Source organism: Lepidochelys olivacea, assembly GCF_965140295.1.
Source record: "Lepidochelys olivacea isolate rLepOli2 genome assembly, chromosome: 4".
NCBI classification, from domain to species: Eukaryota; Metazoa; Chordata; order Testudines; family Cheloniidae; genus Lepidochelys; species Lepidochelys olivacea.
This window is the reverse complement of record NC_140414.1, coordinates 76316497-76339621: the sequence shown is the minus strand read 5'-3', so window position 1 is coordinate 76339621 and position 23125 is coordinate 76316497. Positions and strand designations below refer to the sequence as shown.

The 23125-nt window shown below is 43.8% G+C and overlaps 1 protein-coding gene across 6 annotated transcripts in view; it reads left to right on the top strand.

Moving 5' to 3' along the window:
- Window positions 1-23125, top strand: part of NEK1 (NIMA related kinase 1) — a 157039-nt gene that overhangs the window by 62451 nt on the left and 71463 nt on the right. For 4 of the 6 annotated variants that reach the window (XM_084625385.1, XM_084625384.1, XM_084625386.1 and 1 more), the window contains exons 16-17: window positions 8178-8356; window positions 8437-8568. In XM_084625385.1, the coding sequence (XP_084481511.1) occupies window positions 8178-8356; window positions 8437-8568 (311 nt within the window). The remainder of the gene's footprint in view (window positions 1-8177; window positions 8357-8436; window positions 8569-23125) is intronic. The other 2 variants (XM_084625388.1, XM_084625387.1) reach the window with 1 other exon arrangement.

The window sequence follows — 23125 nt, the reverse complement described above, 5'->3', positions numbered from 1 at the left end:
ATCTGTCCAGTACATACTACGGTTGCGGAAGGATCTAGGTACTTTGGCTTAGGAGAATCTATTGCGAGCCCGACATGCTCAGGAGAACCAGTACAACAGAGGGACAAAGATGAGGACCTTTGATCCCAGAGACCGGGTCCTGTTGTTAGTTACTACTCTCCTCAGAATCTAAGCTTCTGGCTAAGTGGCATGGCCCCTTTGAAGTAACCAGACTGGTAGGGCCTGTCGACTACGAGATACAGCTACTGGGACGCTGGAGAAACATGCGGGCCTACCATGTGAATCTCCTCAAGTCCTGGAAGGAACGGGAAGGCCTGATGATTACCCTGTACCCCCCGGAACCTGAGCTGGGGCCACTGGCTGATGAACCAACTGAACTGAGGCCAGTAGCAATTGGCCAGGAGCTCAATGTCGAACAGTAGAAGCAGGTACAATGGCTAGTATCAGCCTTCCCCATTGTCCTGACAGCCTGGCCAGGGAGGACGAATGTGAAGAGCAATCACGTTGCCACTATCCCTGGCCAGAAGGTGAGAGAGAACCACCGTCCACTCTGCAAGAAGAAGTGGGGGGTTGTGCAGAAGGAAGTAGAAATGATGCGAGCTCTAGGAGTGGTTGAGGAGTCCAGAAGTGAGCGGCGGAGCCCCATAGTCCTGGTCCCTAAGCCTGACAGAGCGGTCGGATTCTGCATTGACTTCAGGAGGGTGAATGCTGTCTCTTGGTTTGATACATACCCCATGCCAAGGGAGGATGAACTGCTCAAGTGGCTGGGCAACGCAAAATTGATCTCTGTTAGACCTAACCAAGGGATACTGTCAAATCCTTCTGACACCAGCCTCCCGAGAGAAGATGGCTTTTCCTATGCCTTTTGGCCTATATCAGTTCACCAAGATGCCTTTTGGCTTGCATGGGGGTGTAGCCAGCTACCAATGGCTTATGAACCAAATACTGATTTCCCCCATAATTCATACGGTGCTGCATACATTCACAATGTTGTCTCTAGCGCAGGCTAGAAGGAACAACTCCAACACCTCACCAGCCTGCTGCGGGCCCTGTGGGATGTGGGCCTCGCCGCAAACCCAGCCAATTGTCACTTATGACAGCGGGAGGTGATGTGCCTGGGCTACACTGTGGGTAAGGGAAAGCTACGTCCCTTAATAGACAAGGTGCAGGCCTTGTGTGACTCCCCACTCCCATGACAGAGACAAGTGTGGCAATTCTTGGGGCTGGCTGCATACTACCTCTGTTTTGTACCTAACTTCTCCATGCTTGCCATCTCACTGACAGACTTGACAAAAAATTCCCAACCTCGGAAAGTCCAACGGTCAGAGGACTGTCAGGTCACTGTCCAGACCCTATGAGAACAGTTGACCTGAGAGCCGGTGTTTTCTACGCTGGCCTTCACAAAACCTTTCTTCCTCCGAGTGGATGCTTTGGAGGTAGGACTGGGAGTGGTGCTGTCACAAGAACCAGAGGGGGAGGAGCATGCAATCTTCTACCTCAGCCGCAAGTTGTTCTCCTGAGAGACCTGCTACTCCATGATAGAACGAGAGGCCCTTGCTGTTCAGTGGGTTGTCGATGCCTTAAGGTGTTACATTTTAGGGAACCCCTATCTCTTGGTCACTGATCCTCTGATGAATCCATAGTATGAAGGATACCAATGCATGAATCATGTGCTGGTACCTCTCCCTCCAACCTTATGCCTTCCACGTGCTGCACCAGCCAGGGACGGCCCATGCGAACACAGACGACTTCTCCTGGGCGGAAGGAGAAGAAGGGGAAGGAAGACAGTCCCCAGACACCACCTTAAGAGGTGAGAGGAGATGTGATGGGGTGTATCAGCCCTGCACTGGTGCAGCAGGGGTTAACCCTTCTCTCTTAGCTAAGGAGGCCACGCCCCCTTGGCTCTGCTGGCCATGCTCCAGTTGGAAGCAGGATATAAAAGCCAGCAGAGCATCTCAGTCTGGGCTGACTGCTGGAGAGGAAGGAGGTGTGCTGCTGACTTCCAGCGGAGGACTGCCTACACTCCAGGACGCAGAGGCCAGCCAGACTGAGACGGATCCCCCCACACACTCTCGGGATGTCGCAGAAAGGGGAAGAGACAGTGGAGGCCCAGAGACCGCAAACTACAGAGAATCGGTTAGGAAGCCACCAAGGGAAACTTTGTGGGGAAGCTGTTGTAGAACCATAGACAGGCTGTGTGTTTCAGTAGGGTCCTTGCCGAGCTGGTGATGGGCAACGCCGCCACCAACAGGGCCCTGGGTTGGGACCTTGTGGAGAGGGCGGGCCTAGGTCCCCCTATCCTGGCCACCGCCCACCCCAGGGTGGTGGCCTAGCTCAACAGTATTACTGGCTCTGGCCACTAGACCGCACTGCCCTGAGAGCAGGGGCCATATTATTGACTCTGGCTGCTAGGCTGCACTGCCCTGATCACAAGGGTCATCTGACTAAGGCCACAGGACCACACAGCCCTGAGACCGAGGGCAATCCTACAGATGAAACCGCCGGACTGTAAAGCACCCCACCCCTACCCCCAAAAGGGGGATGGGTGTATTAGCCCTGCTACAGTCCACCAAAGATCTGAGGTGGGACCAGTGCTCTTCAACATATTCATAAATCATCTGGAAAAAGGGGTGAACAGTGAGGTGGCAAAATTTGCAGATGATACAAAATCACTAAATATAGTTAAGTCCAAAGCTAACTGTGAAAAGTTACAAAGGGATCCCACAAAACTGGGTGACAAAATGGCAGATGAAATTCCATGTTGTGAAGTGCAAATTAATGTACTCTGGAAAACATAATCCAAACTATATGTCCAAAATGATGGGGTCTGAAATAGTTCTTTCCACTCAAACAGGAGATCTTGAAGTCCCTATGGATAGTTAACTGAAAACATCTGCTTAATGTGCAGCAGCAGGCAAAAAAGCTAGCAATTTTAGGAGCCATTAAGAAAGGGGCAGATAGGAAAAGAGAAAATTATCATAATGCCATTATACAAATCCATGATCCAATTACACCTGCAGTAGTGCATGCAGTTCTGGATGCTTGGTGTCAAAAATATATATTAGAATTTGAAAAAGGCTCAGAGAAGGGCAACAAGAATGATTAGAAGTATGGAACAGCTTCCATATGAAGAGAGATTAGAAAGACAGGGACTGTTCAACTTGGATGTGATAGATGCCTCTAAAATTATGAATAGTATAAAAGTGAATAGTAAAGTGTTATCTAACTCTTAACGTAGTAAAAGAACTAGAGGTCACCTGATGAAATTAATAGGTGGCAGGTTTAAAACAAACAAAAGGTAATAGGACTTCACACTACACACAGTCTGTGGACTCATTGCCAGGGAATGTTGTGAAGGCCAAAACTATAATGGGGTTAAAAAAAGCATTCAATAAGTTCATGGAGGATAGGTCCCATCAATGGCTATTAGCCAACATGGTCAGGGATTCAACGCCATGCTATAAATATCCCTAAACCTCCAAAAGCCAGAAGTTGGGACGGGATGACAGTGGATGGATCACGTGAAGTTGTTCTGTTCTGTTCATTCCCTCTGAAAGATTTGGCAGCAGCCATTATCAAAAGACAGGATACTGGACTGGATGGATCATTGGTCTGACCCACTGTGGTGTTATGTTTTTATGTTCTAAAGGCGTAACTGACGGCACTCAGTGCCTGAGCTTGAGTGCCACATCTACAAAGAGACTGGAAAGATAACTATGCTAAGCCTATGACATGGTAGTTACTATCACTGGCTGTGTTGGCAGTGGTACATCAATCACTGTCTGTTCCAGCACCATCTTGCTTGGAATCTTTGCTTTTGGCGTTGTCAGTTTCATCTTCAGTAGCACTTTCAAAGCAATTAGAGGAGGCTCCAGATCCCTCAGCACAGATACCCTTAAAGAGGGGTTTCACAGCTCTGAAAGGATTGTTCGTCTTTTTTGGATCTTAAGATCACCTCAGAGTATGCGTTTCCATTATAAGAGACTTCTCCTATTTCTGTGCCACCAAAATCTCTTTGAGAAAGATCTCAGGTACCTGTACTGAAAGTTTATCTCCAGCAATGTGACGGCGAGAATGAGAACAGAAGCCTTACCCAGATATTCAAATCTCCAATTGTTACCCGATCAATGGAGGGGCTTTTGTCTTCTGAGTCCAGCTCCTCCTTGGAGTCCATCAGGAGTCCTTCACGTAAGAAGAAACCAGGTCAGCAAACAAATAAAATAAAACCAGACAAGACAGTGTAAATGAACCTCATTATTCTTGGTTTCCTCTGAAATGAGTGAATGTCTTATCCATTTGGTCTACAGATTTGGCCGTTTTGGCCACCATGACCTCAATATGCACAGTATTCAGGACAAGTTTTCCCCCTAGTGTGTGGGGAATCATTTTTAAATCACTTACTCCAAGTGTCTCATAATTCTCATAATTTGGTTATGGAAACAGAAGAACATCAAAACTCTAGTGGTGAGAAAACTCTGGTTCTTCAAGAAGATTCATCTGGAGTTCCACATGTTTCTCCTCCTTCACCTGATTGATGCTGTTTCATCTTCTGTACTTATGGCAATGGACGATTTAAAAACCTTTCAAAAAGTATTGAAACATATAACACACATGCTGCGAATCCCATTGAAAATGGTACAGGAGAAGACATATAAACTGTTGTTTTTTTTTTTATATTTTACAACTGGCATATAACAGTAGAGTTGCTCTTCCTACAGATGCAGGAATTTTGGGATTTTTGCAGGAATTTTGGCAAAGACTTTTGGGGTACTGCTGGCTTGGTTGCAACTACTTCAGAACATGCTGTTGGTAGAAATCAACTGCCCACCATAGGTTTTGAGTATTTTTACACTCATCTGACTCCATCTTCACTTGTCTGTGTTGCCAAATTAAAACTGAAACAAATAGGAAAGTGAACTCCTGAAGAAAGAGAGAACCAGTGAGACTAGATATCTTTGGAAGAAAAAGTTGTTAAGTCTGTCCCCCTTCAATGGGGCAGTCTGCTAATTTTAGGAAAAAACTGCCCTTTGATCTAGCCTTATCCCTAAATTCTATGTGTGAAGGTTTACTAATTGTTGAAACCTTTCAGGCTGCACTGGATGCAGCTGATACCAATGTCCATTCAGTGGCTACAGCTATTGTTCTGAGATGTGCATCATGGTTGTCTGCATCAGGGTTGCTTACCTAAGGAAGTTCAGTCAGTTACTGAAGATTATCGATTTGATAGACAAAATCTGTTCATTGCTAAAATGGATGAGTCTCTTTATTCATTGAAAGACTCAATGTTCATTCAGATCACTATGGAGATATACACCCACTTTTAAAAGGAAGCAATTTCTTCCTCCTCTTTCTTCCTCCAGATATAAGATCACTGCATATTCCTTATATTTGTATCAACAGAGCTCTTCTGACCAATGCAAGAACATATTAGGATATCCAAGAAGACTGTCAGCTCCATCATGCTCTTTGGTAATATTCCAATCAGGATAGACACAGCGGCATCAGATTTGATATGATGGTTGAGGGTCTTGGAGGGAGACAGTGGAGAGATACAGAGAGAGAGGTGATGTGTTCAAAATGATGGGCTAGGAAAATGGTCTTTCGAATGATATTCTGAATGGATATAGAGGGGCAAGATTGCATTTGTCAAAAACAAAGTAAAGGTAGTTGCTGTAGTCCAAACATGAGATTAGAGGTGGGATGAGCATTTTAGTTGTGAAGATGGATAGGAAAGGCTATATTTTAGAGATGTAATGCAGAAAGAATCGGAAAGATTTAGACACAGCCTAGGTGAGAGGACCTAAAGAGTTTTTTGTGTCAAAGATACAGCACAGGTGATAGGCAAGAACAGGGGTGGGCAAACTTTTTTTGTCCGAGGGCCAGATCGGGGTGCGAAACTGTATGGAGGGCTGGGTAGGGAAGGCTGTGCCCCCCAAACAGCTTGGCCCCTGCCCCCTATTCACCCCCTCCTACTTCCCACCCCCGACTATCCTCCTCAGAACCCCCACCCCGGGATCCCACCCCCTATCCACACCCCTGCCCCCAACAGTCCCACTGGGACTCAGCTGACTGCCCCAGAACCTCCTCGCCACCCAACCCCCTCTCACTGCTGCAGTCTGCCACTGCCCCCTTACCATGCCGCTCAGAGTGGCAGGAGCTCGCAGCCCTGTTGTCTACGCGGCCGCATGGCTGTGGGGGAGGAGGAACAGCGGGGGAGGGGCCGTGGACTAGCCTCCTGGGCCAGGAGCTCAGGGGCTGGGCAGGATGGTCCCGCAGGCCTGCCGTGGCCTATGATCCATAGTTTCCCCACCTCTCGGCAAGAAGGTGGTGGTGGTGGTGGTGGTGTCCGCAGTGATTGAAAAAGGAGTTAGTGGGGAAGCCTTGGAGGGGGAGGGGAGATTAGCAGCTCTATTTAAGTCATGTTGAGTTTGAGCTGATTGCTAGACATTAACAAGATTTTGGATTAATTTAGATTTTAATTTGTCCAGGAGACAGTTCTAGAGTAGAGAGAGTGATCCATAGAGAGGATAGTTGGAATTTTTGTTCGCAGATGAGATTGCCAAGAGATAAGGTGTAAATGGAGGAGAAAAGGGAACCGAGGAGAGAGCCTTGTTGAACCACCCCCCTTCTCCCCTCTTCCTCCTCTTTCCCCCCTGAACCCCCCCCCAAAAAAAGTTGTGACCGGATGAGGGTTATAATCAGAAAGAAACACTGAAGGACCAGTTGGAGAAGTAAGAGGAGAACCGGCAGAGGACAGTCACAGAAGCCAAGGGAGACGATTTTAAGAAGAGTATAATCAACTATCAGAAGTGGCTTGACAGGCCAAGGATGAGGATGGAGTACTGGTTCTGGCCTTTAACTAGGTAGAGGTCATTAGAGACTTTGGCAAGAACGGTTTCAGTGGAGTGCAAGGGACAGAAGCCATATTGGAAAGTGTCTAGGATGAAATTGGAGGAGAGGAACTCCTGACTGATTGTAAGCAGCATGTTCAGTGATCTTAGAGATGAAAGGGAGAGGAAAGATGGAGCAGTATTTGGAGAGGCAAGTGGGGTCAAGGGTGGGCTTTTTTAGGATTGGAGAGACTAAAGCATGCTTGTATTTTGAGGGGGAAGAGCCAGAAGAGAATAGGAGGTTAAGGAGGAGAGTAAGGATTGGGAAAAATGTGGGGTATGAAGGAGATGGGATGATTAACTTAGGCATCTGTGATGGGAGAAGGAGGTGAGATTTGTAGGAGGGGAAAGCAACGCAAGCTATGAGGAGCGAGGATTAGTAGTAATAGTATCACATGCCACTGACAGCAGTAATTTTCTACATTGGCTCTAGAGCACAAATCTTTTAAATAATTTAGAAACTGATAATTTCGTCAGTGAAATACTAGTGTTTTATAGATCTGTCAGTAGAAATTCACTGTAGAAATGTTATTGGTGTGATGTTTTTCATTAGGGAGATATCTCCATGTATTGCCAAGAAATATTGAAAACTGCTGCCAGTTTCACACATGACCTGCAACTTTAAAGCTACTCATGTGTATTCTTTGTAGCAAGAACTCCAAAGATGTCTTTATAACTGGCATATTAATTGTAATATAAGTGGACCCTTTTTGTCTAATAACTGCAGGAAAGAATTCATGTCATTCTGGGATTCCAGTGATTCCAGTTACTTTATCCACAATAAAATGACTGTTGCGTGTCACAGACACCAAACTTTCAGAATATGCACACGGTTAAACCAAAACTGAAGACTGTAATGAAAAACAGGGTTTATTTTAAGAAAAAGACATATGAGAGGCACTAATTTTTACCATTCTTTTACTTTTATAATGATAGCACTGTCCCTCTTTCCTTGATGATTCAGTTCCTTCACTGTGGTAAATGACTTAGTCTTTGGTGTAGTTTATCGATTTTGAAATGGGATGATTTCCTTTTATATCAGAGGGTCAGCAGTACTGTTATGTGATAGATATAGCACATATAATTTAACTACTGACAGAGGATAATAAAATATTAATGTTACTTGAGTGTAAGTTTAAATCCTCCTACTCTGTGTTAAAACAGGTACATTTTGGGCATATTAAACTTCAGGAAGTAATACTGATTTGTTGTTGTTTTATTAAGAGTAGTGGACATTGCCAGGGTTTATTAGGACAAGGGTATGAGAGTTATTTCTTTAATTCCCAGGCACCGTTTTTTGGCGGTGGAGGAGGTGTTGGGCCTTCCCCTTTGCCTGCCAGAGGACAGTATGAACACTACCATGCTATCTTTGACCAGATGCAACAGCAAAAGGAAAATATTAAAGTAGGTGAGGAGAGAGAAACCAGCTGGAGAGCAGAAATACGAAGTCGGGAAGCTGTTGAAAGGTATGACTACCTTCCATTAGAGTTGCATGTGCTCTGTTTTGATGAAAGTAATGAAAGTTACTGTACATATTTATCTACAGAGGAGTTCCACCTGGAGTACGTCCAGGATTTCCTAATGGGCCTGATGGTCATCACCATTTACCAGATGCTGATGCAATTAGGAAAAAAATCAAAAGATTGAAGGAGGTGTCTAAACAAGCCAATGCAAACAGGTTGGACTGTGATAATCTGTGAATGCATCCCTACGTGTTAGATTTTTGTCCTATGTTGTGTTTAGCTTAATCCTAGACATTTTTAAAAACCATCTTTATTCACTGAAGCTGTTTTGTCTGTTCATGTGTTGGTTTCTCACAGAATGCATAACCCTTTTAGAACCATTGGTGCCTTAGTTCCCACTGAAGATGGCCAGTGGGTTTATGTATCTTATCTTGCAGCCGATTCTACCGTTTCTTCCAGTGCTTATGGATGAAATCATTAGTAAATCTAGCTACTATATATGCTGACAACTTGTTCTGGTAAACTCAAGTTGTTAATGGTTGTTAAAAAATTAGTCTGGTAACTAATTACGAGCAGCCTTTAAGAGTGCTGTGCTTTTGGTTTAAAGACCCAAAATATAAACTACTAATGAAATGACAGCCTGGACTAACCCATAAGCCTCTTTTTTTTTTTTTTTTTTTTTAAATAGTCCATAGTTCTCTACCAGCTGTCCTGGGGCATTCCCTCCTTTTCCCAACTCTTCCTGTTACCTGACCTGTTTGATTCTCTCGTGTGGAAGTCTTACAAAACTCACCACTAGCCTGCTTCCACTACTGTATTTCCAGTTGCTCTGCTTAAAGCATGTTGCTCAGGAGGAGACTTTGGCGGAGCAGGCTGGGGATGAGAGTAGCTTTCCAACACTGCTGACCAGAAATGGGAAGACCGGGTAATATAGCTAAAAAGAGGGTATGTCATTGTATGGTAACAATGTCGTTGAACTGTGGAAGAGTGCTGTCATTACTACTAAAATTGTGGGGGGCAAGGGGGGGTTTCTTCAATAAGTGTAAACATTTTTAAAACAAATGCCCACTCCCAAGTTGAGCTTCTTTTATGCTACCCTTCTTTTTCCTAGGTATGATCTGCGTGGTATGACCTCAAAGGCTATGTCTATACCACTCAGTTGTGACAGTGTCTTTTTAGCAAGAACAGTGCTCAGGCACAGTTCATTAACCTAGTTTCCCTTGCCAAAGCAGACAGGGCGAAATCCTCTCCCACGTCTTTACCTAAACAGCTGCTGCAGGGAGGAAGGGCTGAAAAATATGTCCCAAAGAACCTAATTCCCGCCCAGAGATAAAACTGAGGGGTAGCAACAGGTGGGGATAGGAGGAATACCAGGGCAAAGATTGACTCGTTCTCCAGCGCAATCTTTAGATAACTAATTTTACTGTATTGTATTGAAAAATATGTGATTACCTAACTCAAACTATCATCATCCATATGTCTAAGGGGACAAAGTTAAGCTTGCACATGCAGTCTTAACTTTGCCTTTCTGGCTTTTCAGTCCTAAAATTTGTAACATTAATATCATATTATAAAATCTCTGTTTAATGAAGTCATTTACCATTTTGTGTATTAGCACATAATCACTATCTCTGAATTGTGGAAGACAGTCAAGACTATTGTTGTACCGTGACTGCATATGTTCTTCCAGGCCATCTGGCACACTATCTTCATCCTTGATGACTGGAAGAAGGGTGCTATTCTGCATCTGTTCAAAAAGAATAATAAGGCTGAAAAGAGCAACTACAGCAGGTGTTCTCAAACGGGGGTCGGGACCCCTTGGTGGTCATAAGGCTATTACGTGGGGTGTCATAAGCTCTCAGCCTCCACCCCAAACCCCTCTTTGCCTCCAGTATTTATAATGGTGTTAAATATATATAAATGTGTTTTTAATTTATAAGGGGGGGTCGCACTCAGAGGCTTGCTATGTGAAAGGGGTCACCAGTAAACAGTTTGAGAACTACTGAACTAGAGAAAGATTATGCTGTTTACCTTCCCTGGGACCAACTTTACTTCTGTCTTAATGTCTCAAATCAACAATGCACTTCATAGCAAGTGCTGGGATACTCAGTGCAGCTTTAGATCTGGGTGTTCCTTTGTTGACCAGATCTTTACTTTGATGCAGTGCTTTGAGAAGATGGTTGAATTTAATAAATTCTGTGCAACACTTTTTATAGACTTCAGTCAGACCTTTGATTCATTGCATTGAGCAAGTTTGTGGGATGTGATGAGGTGACTTGGTGTCCCTTGGAAGATCGTGCCATTGAGGGAAGAAGCCTATAAGGGAATGGAAATCTGCCTTTGAGTCAGTAGCAGATAGGTGGCATGGTTTTTTATCTCCACTGGAGTCTGGCAAGCCTGCGTTCTGTCACCATCGTTTAATATCTGCAGTGACTGATATACTCCTGGGGCAGTTCCGTGCCAAAAAACTAAAAGTTCTAGACACGGTATTTTTAAATTCTTCAAAATTCCACATTTTTTATTTTGTCAAAATAACACTATATAATCAGGCCAGTTTCAATTATTTTTGTCATTTATTTCAAAATACCTCTCAGCAACTATGTCTGTAACAATACAGATACAAAAAATTTTCTCCAGCAGTAGAGGTAAAGAAACCAGTTTCTCTGCCCCACCCCCTCCGCCTCAGACCAGCAGAGGGGCCTGACACCATATCCCTCCCTCTCCAGAGCCCAACTGTGGGTTCCCTCCAGCCCAGACACCCTTACCCCCTAAAGCCCAGCTGCAGAGTCATCTCCCCCGCCCAGACACTCACATGCACCCCTTATACCCCAGAGTTCAGCTGTGGGCCCCCACCCAGCCCAGACCCTTGCATCCTCTCCCCACCAAAGGCCAGCCATGCCCCCCACCCAATGCCCAGTCAAGGGGGCCTCCCCAAGGCCGGACACCCGCACCCCCTAACCTCCAAAGCCCAAGGATCCAGAGGGAGAAGCAGCCTGATGCTGCATCCTGGACTTTTGTGGAGTTTCCTGCACGCTGCCTCCTTCCTTCAGGGGATGCTGAGAACTGCAGCTTCTGGGAACCCTCCAGCTCCTCCTCCCCACTAGCAAGCAGCCTCCAGCTCCAGTTTACACCCAGTTCTGTATTAACCTGCCCAGATAGGACATCAAGTATGTAGCAAGTGTCAGATATTTGGGCAGCATCATTGCAGGTGCTGGAGCGTGCTTGAAAGCCAGATGTGGTTCTTCTTTGAGAGCTAGTCCATATCCATATTAGTTGAATGTATATCCAGTGCAAGCACATAGAAGAAATTTCTAGTCAGCTGTATCTAATGGGATGATGCATGTGCCCTTCCCTTTCTTGTACACTTTGTGAAGGTGTAAAGGGTGGAACTTTCCTGTGAGAGACAGTTCATTCTCTACCACCGGTGGTATTTGTTGGAACTACTCCCTCCAACAATTTTTTTCCTACAGCGATTTTTGCAGTAGTTAGTTACCTCTTCAGGATGCCTTAGAGGAAGAAGAGCCCTCTTCTTTGGTCGCTGGTGATGTTGCCTACTATGGCTGACCATGGAAAATCCCTGGGATTTAAGAACTGCTCATCCTGTGAGGTTTCTGTTCTGCCTTGGTGAGGGGCATGCTGCAGATCGCTGTGAAATTTGTAGGTCCTTCTCAAAGCAGACCCAGTACTCAAGAGAGGCACACCAGAGGGTGTTCATTATGGAGCAGTGATGACCCTGGACTCCAAGTGTCCAGGCTTTTGAAGTCCAGAGGGCTTCAACTTCTGCCCTGGCATCTGCCTAAGACTTTCCCAAGCTGATGCCTTCTTCATCCAGAAAGCATAGAGACAAGTTGTATGTCTTCTAAGGAGAAGAGGTGAAAATTACCCTCTCCAGATCTGACTGCAAGGCCTCAGACCACCAGCCTGTTGGTCATTAAATGTGTTTCAAAACTTAAATGTTCCTTGAACATTGGAGCTTGTACTAGCAGAACAGAACCACACATACTAGAAGCTCTGGCAGCTGCGTCCGTGGTCATTTTAGTGTCTTTGGTACCAAGGCATCGGAGTGGCCACCATGGTACTGGGCAGAAGCTCTACTCTGGTACCAACCAGGCGTATCCTCACCTAAGACTACTTTACTAGGCCTGGCACCACTATACCTTTTAGAACTGTACCCTCCTCTGATTCCACTAAGGTTCCTGGATTCAGTAACCTTGTTGCCCCCATCTTTGGGCCAAGTGCCCCCTATGACTATGGGAGGAGCACCCCCTTTTTCAAGAAGTGGTTCATTCTTGTCTTTTGACTTACAGGGAAGTTGCCAATCCTCTCCAGGCAGGTGTTGGGGCTCTGCAGTATCAGTTGAACTGATCTTGTTTTTCTTGGTGAATCTATGGCTGTTGCCAAAACCCAGTACTGATCTAGCCTCATACCAGGACTATTGGTGCCAACCCCTATGGAAAAGTCTCTACCGGTCAACATGAGCCCTTCTTCCAGTACACAACACTCAAAGCCCAGGGATGCAGACAGCGGCCCTTGAGAAAGAAATCTGCGGGGGAGAGGGGGCAACCTCTTTATTAAAACTCCCAGAATGACACTGACCAGGTAGCATATTTGACTTGGTGCTTGGGGGCAGCATATCAGTTATTCTATGTTCTTTACCCTCTCTTCCTTTTGGCAACTGTCTGTCTTGCTTTCAACAGGCCTGATCCAACATCTCCTCCAGATGGTTGTGTTTTGGATGTGGTCCAGAAAGGCTGTGCTATCCAGTTCCTTCCTGACTCTCTTCAGGGAACCCTCCCACAGGACTCTGCTTCAACATGAAGCACAGTCCCTTCTGGGTCTGGGTGTGATAGAAGTTCCCCCTCACTGCAGGGGAAGGGCGTTCTAGTCAAGGTATTTCTTTACTCCCAAGAAGTCAGGGTGTTCTGTCTGACTCTAGATGTCAGAGCTTTCAATACTTTTATGAAGCTCAAGTTGGTCTCCCTTGGATCCATCATTCCCTTTCTGGTCCAGAAGGGCAAGTAGTTTCTCTTGACATCGTGATTCCCCCAGTACATAAGTGTTTTCTAAGGTATGTGTTGAACAACAAACATTACCAATACTGGGATCTGCCCTTCATGCTTTTAACAGCACCTTGTGTTTTCACGAAGTGCCTTGCAGTGGTTGCAGCTCACTTGAAAAGGGTGGGCTTTCAGATGTTCCCATACTTGGTTGAGTGGCTCGTCAGGGGCCACATGCAGTCTCAAGTTTGGACATACATCGTGTCCATCCTACACTTGTTCACTTGTCTAGACCTCTTAGGGAACAAAATGAAGGTTATATTTAAATCCTGCTTGATAAATAGAATTCACTGGGACTGTATTCAACACAGGTCTTGTGACTGCCAACCTGCAACATGACAGATTTCATATAAAATACTATATCTGCTCCCACCTGCAGTCCCCACCCCCTCACAAAAGCCTCAGGCTTTTGGTCCAGTGGCAGCATGTGTATTTGTTATCCCATACACTGGACTCTGCTTCTGGCCACTTGCAGCACGACTATCCTTGGCTTTCTGGCCAAGAAGATGCCATCCAGTCAAGGTTATCCTAGTTCAGAGCAACTGAAAGTCTATTCCCCCGGGTCATCCAGCCATCACCTCTGTTGGGCAGAGTCCTGCATCTTCCTCCTTTGTGACGGGGGTATTTCCAGATTGAACAGTTCCCTGACTACGCTGTTGTTCTCCAAATGATAGACTGTCTAAGTAGGCCTGATTTGCTTCTGTCGGAGATGGTAAACTATGTAATGCCAACAGTTAAGTTACCACACAGTTCTTTCTATGCAAGCACTTGTCCTCTTAAGATAAAATCATTACAGAGAAAACGTATTAAAAACAATAAAAGAACTTGCATGCATGCTAATAAGCTTACCAGAAATCACCCCCTCCCCCAACTACAACCAGGACTTTGTTTTGTGGTTAGTCCTTCAAACCTCACTGAGAGATTTTTTTTTTTTCTGTAGCTACAAGTTCATCACAGATTCAGCTCAAAACAAGCACCCAAATGGGCCAAAGATCTATCCCTTCCCTGATTGATGCCTCCCTTGGATCAGAGGTCCTGTCCATGTGCTGGATCAGAAAGAAGACCCTGGGTCAGTTTTAATTCAGGGTATTGAACCAACAGTCTTTTCATTGTCTGCTGGCCCATGAAGAATCCAGTTTAAACTAGCATATGCGACCCTCTCTACAAATGGTGGTAGCCCTCTGGAGGTATTAAAATCGATTGAATTTGCCTAACCACACCCACCTTTATTAGTTCCTGGAGGGCTGTAGTCCCTCTCCCCCTGGAAATATGTACAGTCCCTCAATAGTACATAAACACTTATCATTTTTAATACAATGAATTCCTAAAATACTTAAATTCAGCAAGGTTTATTCAAGATATTTGTCACAGCATCTCCGCTTGTCAGTCCTTCAGTCACTGGACTGGGGAAAGGACTAGTGCAACATTTGCAAAAGTTTTCTTTACAGCACCATTTCACCCTCAAGGACTATCATAACTGTTGCCTCCTTGCTTGGATGCGGGACTCAAATGGGGAACTTCAAAACTCAGGGCCTGTGGTCCATACAGAAAGGGCCCTGCACATTGGTGTTCTAGAACTCATGACTATACCCACAGCATGCACTGCCTTCTTTCTGGACATTTGGTGCCGATCTGTATTGGTGATGTCTGACAACATGGCAGCTGTCTTACTTATGCCAAGAGGTCATTTAACTCTGGGTTTTTGTCACACATTACTTTGTCAGCCATCTCCCAGGAGTGGACAACATGAGGGCAGACGGCCAGAGCAGGCATTTCTGTGACAACCACAAGTAGTTATGCCACCCGAGGGTCCTTCAGGACACTTTTAACGTTCTGGGGGATTCCCCCACAAGGACCTCTTTGGGAAACCAGAACAAGTGTCCCAGCTTTTTTTTGGATGCCTTTCTCCTCTCTTGAATAGAGGGCCTAAATACGTTCCCTCCCATCCCCCTGCTTCCCAGTGTTCTGCAGAAGATCAAGCAAGAGAAAACCAGGGTAATCCTTATAGCCTCGTTGTGGCTGAGGCAAATGACCTTTTGCACCCAAACATGAGTGCTCTCCACCTGGTAGCATGGATGCTGGCTGGCTGACACTAGTGGAGTTGGTCTGCTCACAGGACATTTAGAAAATCCCTATTAATAGCAGGAGAACTTCCACTAGGTCCATGTACTTCTTCAGATTTACAAATGGAGCTTTACAGCATCAGTCTTCCCCTCTGCATACTGGAATACAATAGATTCTGGACTATTTCCTGCACTTGAACTCTGGTCACTTGCTAAGCTCGCTACAGATTCACTTGGTGGCCATCTCTGCAATTTACTCACCTGTGACCAATTTTCTTTCATCCTCTGGCAAACAGTTTACTGAAGAGCATCTTGAGGCTATTCTCACTTGTCAGAAATCCAGCCCCAACTTGGGATCTTAACTTTTTCCTTTTGAAGCTGGTGGATGTCCCCTTCCAGCCTGTGGTTACATGCTCTTTACCCTTTCTTTCTATGAAATTGGCCTTCCTATTGACAGTCACGTCTGCTAGAAATTGGAGAATGCAAACCCAGATAGCAGAGCCATTTTATACTATAAATCTTATACTATCATTCATAATGACAGTCTCTGAGACCACATCCCAGATTTCTTCCCAAAGTTGGTGTCTGAATTCCACACTAATGAAATCATCCAGTTACTTGTATTCTTTCCCAGGTGTCATGCTGGTAGAGCAGAGCATTTTATTATACTAGGACAGAACAAAATGTTTCTGGAAGTCACCCAAGCTCGTTCATTCTTACACGGGGAGTGTCAAAGGACAAGCCATTTCTATGTGGAGAATATTTAGTTGGATTGTCCAGTGCATTAGATCATGTTACCAACCAGTGGACTAGCAGTCACCTGACAAGCTGCATGCCCACTCCACCAGGGCACAGTCCACATCTCAAGGGAACCTTCTTTGAGGCTGACAGGCCAGGTGCCAGCGCATGTCAGAGTCTCGGGACAATTCACGTGTATGTGAACATCAAAGAAGTGTTAAGTGTTAGTGTGCATTCAAACTAATTCATTCGTATGTTAATAGAAATGAAAGGAGACGTTGATTATATTGTTTTCATCTGCCTATATCATGTAGTTTTTGCTGTTAAATTATTTCTACATTTAATTAAATAACTCTAGATCAAAGGAGAGTTAATGTAGAGTGTATTCAGGTGTTAGAATCGAAGTGAAACATGGGCATTGAGCAAGGCTGAAGAACACCAGATTGATGTTTGCAGTTCTTCTTGTTTGCATCAGCTGCTTTGTATCAAGTGGCAGGAGAAGATCAAAAATAAAGCCGAACCCAACAACTTCCTCCACTAGCAGTGGTTTGGTTCCAGCAGCTTTCTTGTATGGACGTTTTATTAGATAGTGCAACACAGCTGAATTTCAAAGCATATGTATCAGAGTGCCACTGCATGGCCAGCAACCATGTTGGGCATCAGGAGTTTCGGTGTCACAGTAAGCTTTCCAATGTACTGCCAAGATCACCTACTGCACTTTTGCCAGAGATTGAACTGGGTGGTGCTTGATCTGGAAAGAGGCCATTTCCTTTTGGGATTTGCCATGATGATGATGGTAATGACATTCACTGTTTTGGTTACTGTTTCCTATGCAGTAACTTGAGCCTTTGTGATGTAGTTAACGTTTTTCCTGCTGCACCCAATAAGTGGGCATCTAGTCAGCTACATCTGCCACCTTCGGACTTAATTTCTTCGATTTCCCCCTCCCCATTTCCCTCCCTCCCTCCCTCTCCCCAGGCAATGTCTAGGCTAGGAAAATGGATTGCATTTTTAAAAATGCTAGTTAAAACATGTTAGCTAACATATTTTAACCAGCATTTTTAAACACTAGTGTGAATATGACCAGCCAAAATATTTTAAAGGTTTAAACCCTGTCTACACTCGTGCTTAAAAACATATCCATTAAACATCACATGTTAACTAATATTTCAAACATTACCTATTTTTCAAGTCTAGTTTGAGCCATAAAGATTTAAAGAAATTAAGACCAACCAGGGTGGGGAAAGAATAGGGTTGAATATGATTTCTTCTAGATCTCACCTTTTCAGAGTGTTTTTCATTTATAAATTGGATCATCTTTGGACTTAAACCATGATATTATCGTCAGAAATGTGTGAAATACTCAGTGTATTACCTATAAGCATTACACTAATTAACTTAGTAATAGTTCCCTTGTGTGTGATGGTTTCAACTAAAGGTGAACTGCAAGGGTATGAGAGTAGGATGGTTGGTTAAAGCAAGAAACTAGCTAAAAAAAACAGTTCAGTTGTATTTATTTTTAAATTAGTTCATACACGTATCAGAGTGACTGAAAAACCTTATGTAGTTTAACAGAGCCTTTCACTAGATCTTAAAACTGTTGTCTTTGTATCATGTATTCCATTCCTGTACCACACACTGTGGATGTAAATGATTACAAATTCATATTACTAGTGATATTTGAGTGAACCTTTCTGCTTGTCAAATATTGTATGCAATATATGATTATAAACAAGCTTGTTCTGCAAAAAGAACAGGAGTACTTGTGGCCCCTTAGAGACTAACAAATTTATTAGAGCATAAGCTTTCGGGGGCTATAGTCCACTTCATTGGATACATAGAATGGAACACACACACACACACGTTGGAAGTTACCATACAAACTGTGAGAGGCTAATTAGTTAAGATGAGCTATTATCAGCAGGAGAAAAAAACTTTTGTCGTCTGAAACCACTTAGTTGACAAGAAGGTGTGAGGATACTTAACTTAAGGAAACAGATTCAATATGTGTAATGACCTAGCCACTCCCAGTCTCTATTCAAACCCAAGTTAATGGTATCTAGTTTGCATATTAATTCAAGCTCAGCAGTTTCTCCTTGGAGTCTGTTTTTGAAGCTTTTCTGTTGCAAATTGAATCTATTTCCTTAAGTATTCTCACACCTTTTTGTCAAGTGTCTGCATGGCTTTCAGACTACAAAAGTTTTTTTTCTCCTGCTGATAATAGCTCAACTAATTAGCCTCTCACAGTTTGTATGGTAACTTTTGTGTGTGTGTGTGTGCGTGTGTGTGCGCGTGCTTACTATATGTTCCATTCTATGCATCCGATGAAGTGGACTGTAGCCCACAAAAGCTTATGCTCTAATAAATTGGTTAGTCTCTAAGGTGCCACAAGTACTCCTGTTCTTTTTGTGGATACAGACTAACACAGCTGCTACTCTCAAACCTGTCATTATGAAAGGCGCTGAATTTAGCTGTATGGAACGGAAATCCATCAACTTCATGAAAAAACTCGTACAGATACAGACAGACATCATCTTCCTTTCCAAATGCAAACAGATGGACATCATACGAAAAGGACTAAAGGTAAAAAATCCATTAACATCTATTTATCACACAGACTATGCTGAGAGATTGTGCCACACGCTCTCAAAGAAACTGCGGAACCACCTGATCAACATCCTCTACAGCAAACAGGGAAAGATTAAGAATGAGCTCTCAAAACTGGATACTCTCATAAAAAACCAACCTTCCACACAAACTTCCTTGTGGCTGGACTTTACAAAAACTAGACAAGCCATTTATAACAAACTTTGCTTCTCTACAAAGGAGAAAGGATACTAAACTACTACATGCCACAAGGAGCCACAACATTGGTTCCCTTAACCCATCCAACAATATTGTTAATCTTTCCAGCTGTACTCTTAGTCTGGCAGAAAAGTCTGTCCTATCTCAGGGCCTCTCCTTTTGTCCCTCCAGGCCCACGAACATGATACAGTTCTGTGGTGACCTAGAATCCTACTTTCGATGTCTCTGACTCAAAGAATATTTCCAACACACCTCTGAACAACATACTAACCCACAGAATCCTTCCTATCAACACTACAAAAAGAAGGATTCTGTGTGGACTCCTCCTGAAGGTCGAAACAACAGACTGGACTTCTACATAGATTGCTTCCGTTGACATGCACGGGCTGAAATTGTGGAAAAGCAAAAAGAAAAGGAGTACTAGTGGCACCTTTAGAGACTAACCAATTTATTTGAGCATAAGCTTTCATGAGCTGCAGCTCACTTCATTGGATGCAGCATCACTTGCCCCATAATCCCAGCCGTGCTGAACACAACGCCATCAACAGCCTCAGGAACAACTCTGACATCATAATCAAAAAGGCTGACAAAGGAGATGCTGTCATCATCATGAATAAGTTGGAATATGAACAAGAGGCTGCTAGGCAGCTCTCTAACTCCACATTCTACAGGCCATAATCCTCTGATCCCACTGAGGATTACCAAAAGAAACTATACCACTGCTCAAGAAACTCCCTGAAAAGGCACAGGAACAGATCTATGCAGACACATGCCAAGAATCCCGACCAGGGGTACTCTCTCTGCTTCCCAAGATCCATAAACCTGGGAATCCTAGACACCCCATCATCTCAGGCATTGGCACCCTGACAGCAGGATTGTCTCGCTATGTGGATTCTCTCCTCAGGGCCTATGCTACCAGCACTCCCAGCTGTCTTCAAGACACCACTGAGTTCCTGAGGAAACTACAATCCATCGGTGATCTTCCAGAAAACACCCTCCTGGCCACTGGATGTAGAAGCCCTCTACACCAACATTCCACACAAAGATGGACTACAAGCTATCAGGAGCAGTATCCCCGATAATGTCACAGCAAACCTGGTGGCTGACCTTTGCGGCTTTGTCCTCACCCACAACGATTTCACATTTGGGGGCAATATATACCTTCAAGTCAGCGGCACTGCTATGAGTACCCGCATGGTCCCACAGTATGCTAACACTTTTATGGAGGACTTATAACAAAGCTTCCTTAGCTCTCGTCCCCTAATGCCCCTACTCTACTTGCGCTACATTGATGACATCTTCATCATGTGGACCCATGGGAAAAGAAGCCCTTGAGGAATTCCACCATGATTTCAACAATATCCATCCCACCATCAACCTCAGCCTAGACCAGTCCACACAAGCAGTCCATTTCCTGGACACTACTGTGCTAATAAGCGATGGTCACATAAACACCACCCTGTACCGGAAACGTACTGACCGCTATACTTACCTACATGCCTCCAGCCTCCATCCAGGACACACCACACGATCCATTGTCTACAACCAAGCTCTACGATACAGCCGCATTTGCTCCAATCCCTCAGACAGAAACAAACACAAGATCTCTATCAAGCATTCTTAAAACTACAACACCCACCTGCTGAAGTGAAGAAACAGATTGACAGAGCCAGAAGAGTACCCAAAAGTCACCTACTACAGGATAGGCCCAACAAAAAAAAAATAACAGAATGCCACTAGCTGTCACCTTCAGCCCCCAACTAAAACGACCCATCACTCTCACAAATCTTGGGAGACAGGCCAGACCTTTGCCTACAGACAGCCCCCCAACCTGAAGCAAATACTCACCAGCAACCACACAACAAAAACACTAACCTAGGAACCTATCCTTGCAACAAAGCCCAAATGCCTCCTCTGTCCACATATTTATTCAAGTGACACCATCATAGGACCTAATCATATTAGCCACGCCATCAGGGGGTCGTTCATCTGCACATCTACCCATGTGATATATGCCATCATGTGCCAGCAATGCCCCTCTGCCATGTACATTGGCCAAACTGGACAGTCTGTACGCTAAAGAATAAATGGATACAAATCTGACATCAGGAATCCTAACATTCAAAAACCGGTAGGAGAACACTTCAACTTCTCTGGCCACTCAGTAAAAAAATTTAAGGGTGGCAATTCTGCAACAGAAAAGTTTCAAAAACAGACTCCAAGGAGAAACTGCTGAGCTTGAATTAATATGCAAACTAGATACCATTAACTTGGGTTTGAATAGAGACTGGGAGTGGCTGGGTCATTACACGTATTGAATCTACTTCCACATGTGAAGTATCCTCACACCTTCTTGTCAACTGTCTAAATGGGCCATCTTGATTATCACTACAAAAGTTTTTTTTTCTCCTGCTGATAATAGCTCATCTTAACTAGTTAGCCTCTCACAGTTTGTATGGAAACTTCTAACTTATCTGTGTATGTGTGTATATGTAGGTGTGTGTGTGTGTATATATATATATATGTATATGTGTATATATATATATATATAGTCATCTTACTATATGTTCCATTCTGTGCATCTGATGAAGTGGGCTGTAGCCCATGAAAGCTTATGCTCTAATAAATTTATTAATCTCTAAGGTGCCACAAGTACTCCTGTTCTGTTCTTTTTGCGGATACAGACTAACACGGGTGCTACTCTGAGAGCTTCTTCTGGTTGGCTACATGTAGTTCTAGAGCCTCACAAAAAGGACGTTTATTTTTAGTTAGTTCTTTCATCATGCTTACAGCATACATTAAGTAATCTTTATGTGCACTAAAACTTCAAAAAGCCTGAACTATACCACATGGTTTTTGGAGTTAAAGATGGTTACTTTTGTAGTGGAACAAGGTTTATTTTTTTCTCTGGTATTGTATGTTGATCACTTATTTGGCTGTACACGGTGCTATTGGACACTAGATATGTACTTTGATTATGGAATTTATATTCAGTTTACTTGACAGTTTTCTAGGCATGAAATTACTTAGTCTTGCATCAAACAATAATGAAATTTGGGACTTATACTAACACTATTGTTTCCAGTGGCATAATTTCAAGCTGGTCTGCCAACAGAGAAAACAGTGTTACAGAGGGGTGATGGAACCTGACATTTTGCAGTTTGATATTACAGCCTTAGATAGCTTAGAGGAATGAGGGAGAAATGGAAACCCAACTGGAAAACATGGTGCAACCATAATTGATTCACTTGTAAAATCCTCAGGAATAAAACCGAAATATCTTTGCATTACAACATTATTTCATTCACCTTTTTAACATTTCTAATGTGTGATAAATCACCAGGTTGATACTGTACACATTGTACATTTTGTCATTTTTGTCTAAATTTGTACTTTTTTCTTTTAAAAAATATTGTTATTTTCTATATCTTAGTTTCTGGCTGCTGCCTTTGCCATCACAACCATGTTGTCTTATTTTTAGTCTTTGGAAAAGTAGTTTCCTGTTTGGGAAAACACCTGTGCTGCAAAATTGTAATATAAGCTGACATGATTGAGTGATATAGCATTGAGGCAGAATTTCTTTATCTCACAAATCAGTTAATCTGAAGTGAACAGTAGTTATCAAACTTTACCACAGGATAGACCACATCTTAATCCCGAGATTCTCATACGCACTTTCCTTTCCCAGTTGGACTTGCATGCACCACCTCCCATTTGCAGTTGCATAACACCCCTTGGCAACTACAGCAATTGTGCTTACACATTAAAGTATTGTATCTTTGGCTGTCTTTTAATGAAGTTTAGCATCTGGAAATAAGGAACAGTCAGTGCCAAGTGATCAGCCAGCTGTCTGCAGACCATCTTCAAGTGTTCTATGGACTGATAGTGATTCACACACCACAATTTGAGAACCTCTGGAATAACTTCATGCTTTAGTAAAAATAACCTCACTAGCCAAGTTGTAAGACCCCACTGTGTGGATGGAAAACATTGGGGGTTGTAACTGCTTTTTCAAAAGTGGGGACAAACCAAGTGAGCTTCCTGTCAACTTCCTTTAGTGAAATGTCTGTGTTTTGTTTTTGGCTGGTAAAAGGTGCTATTAGATGGTG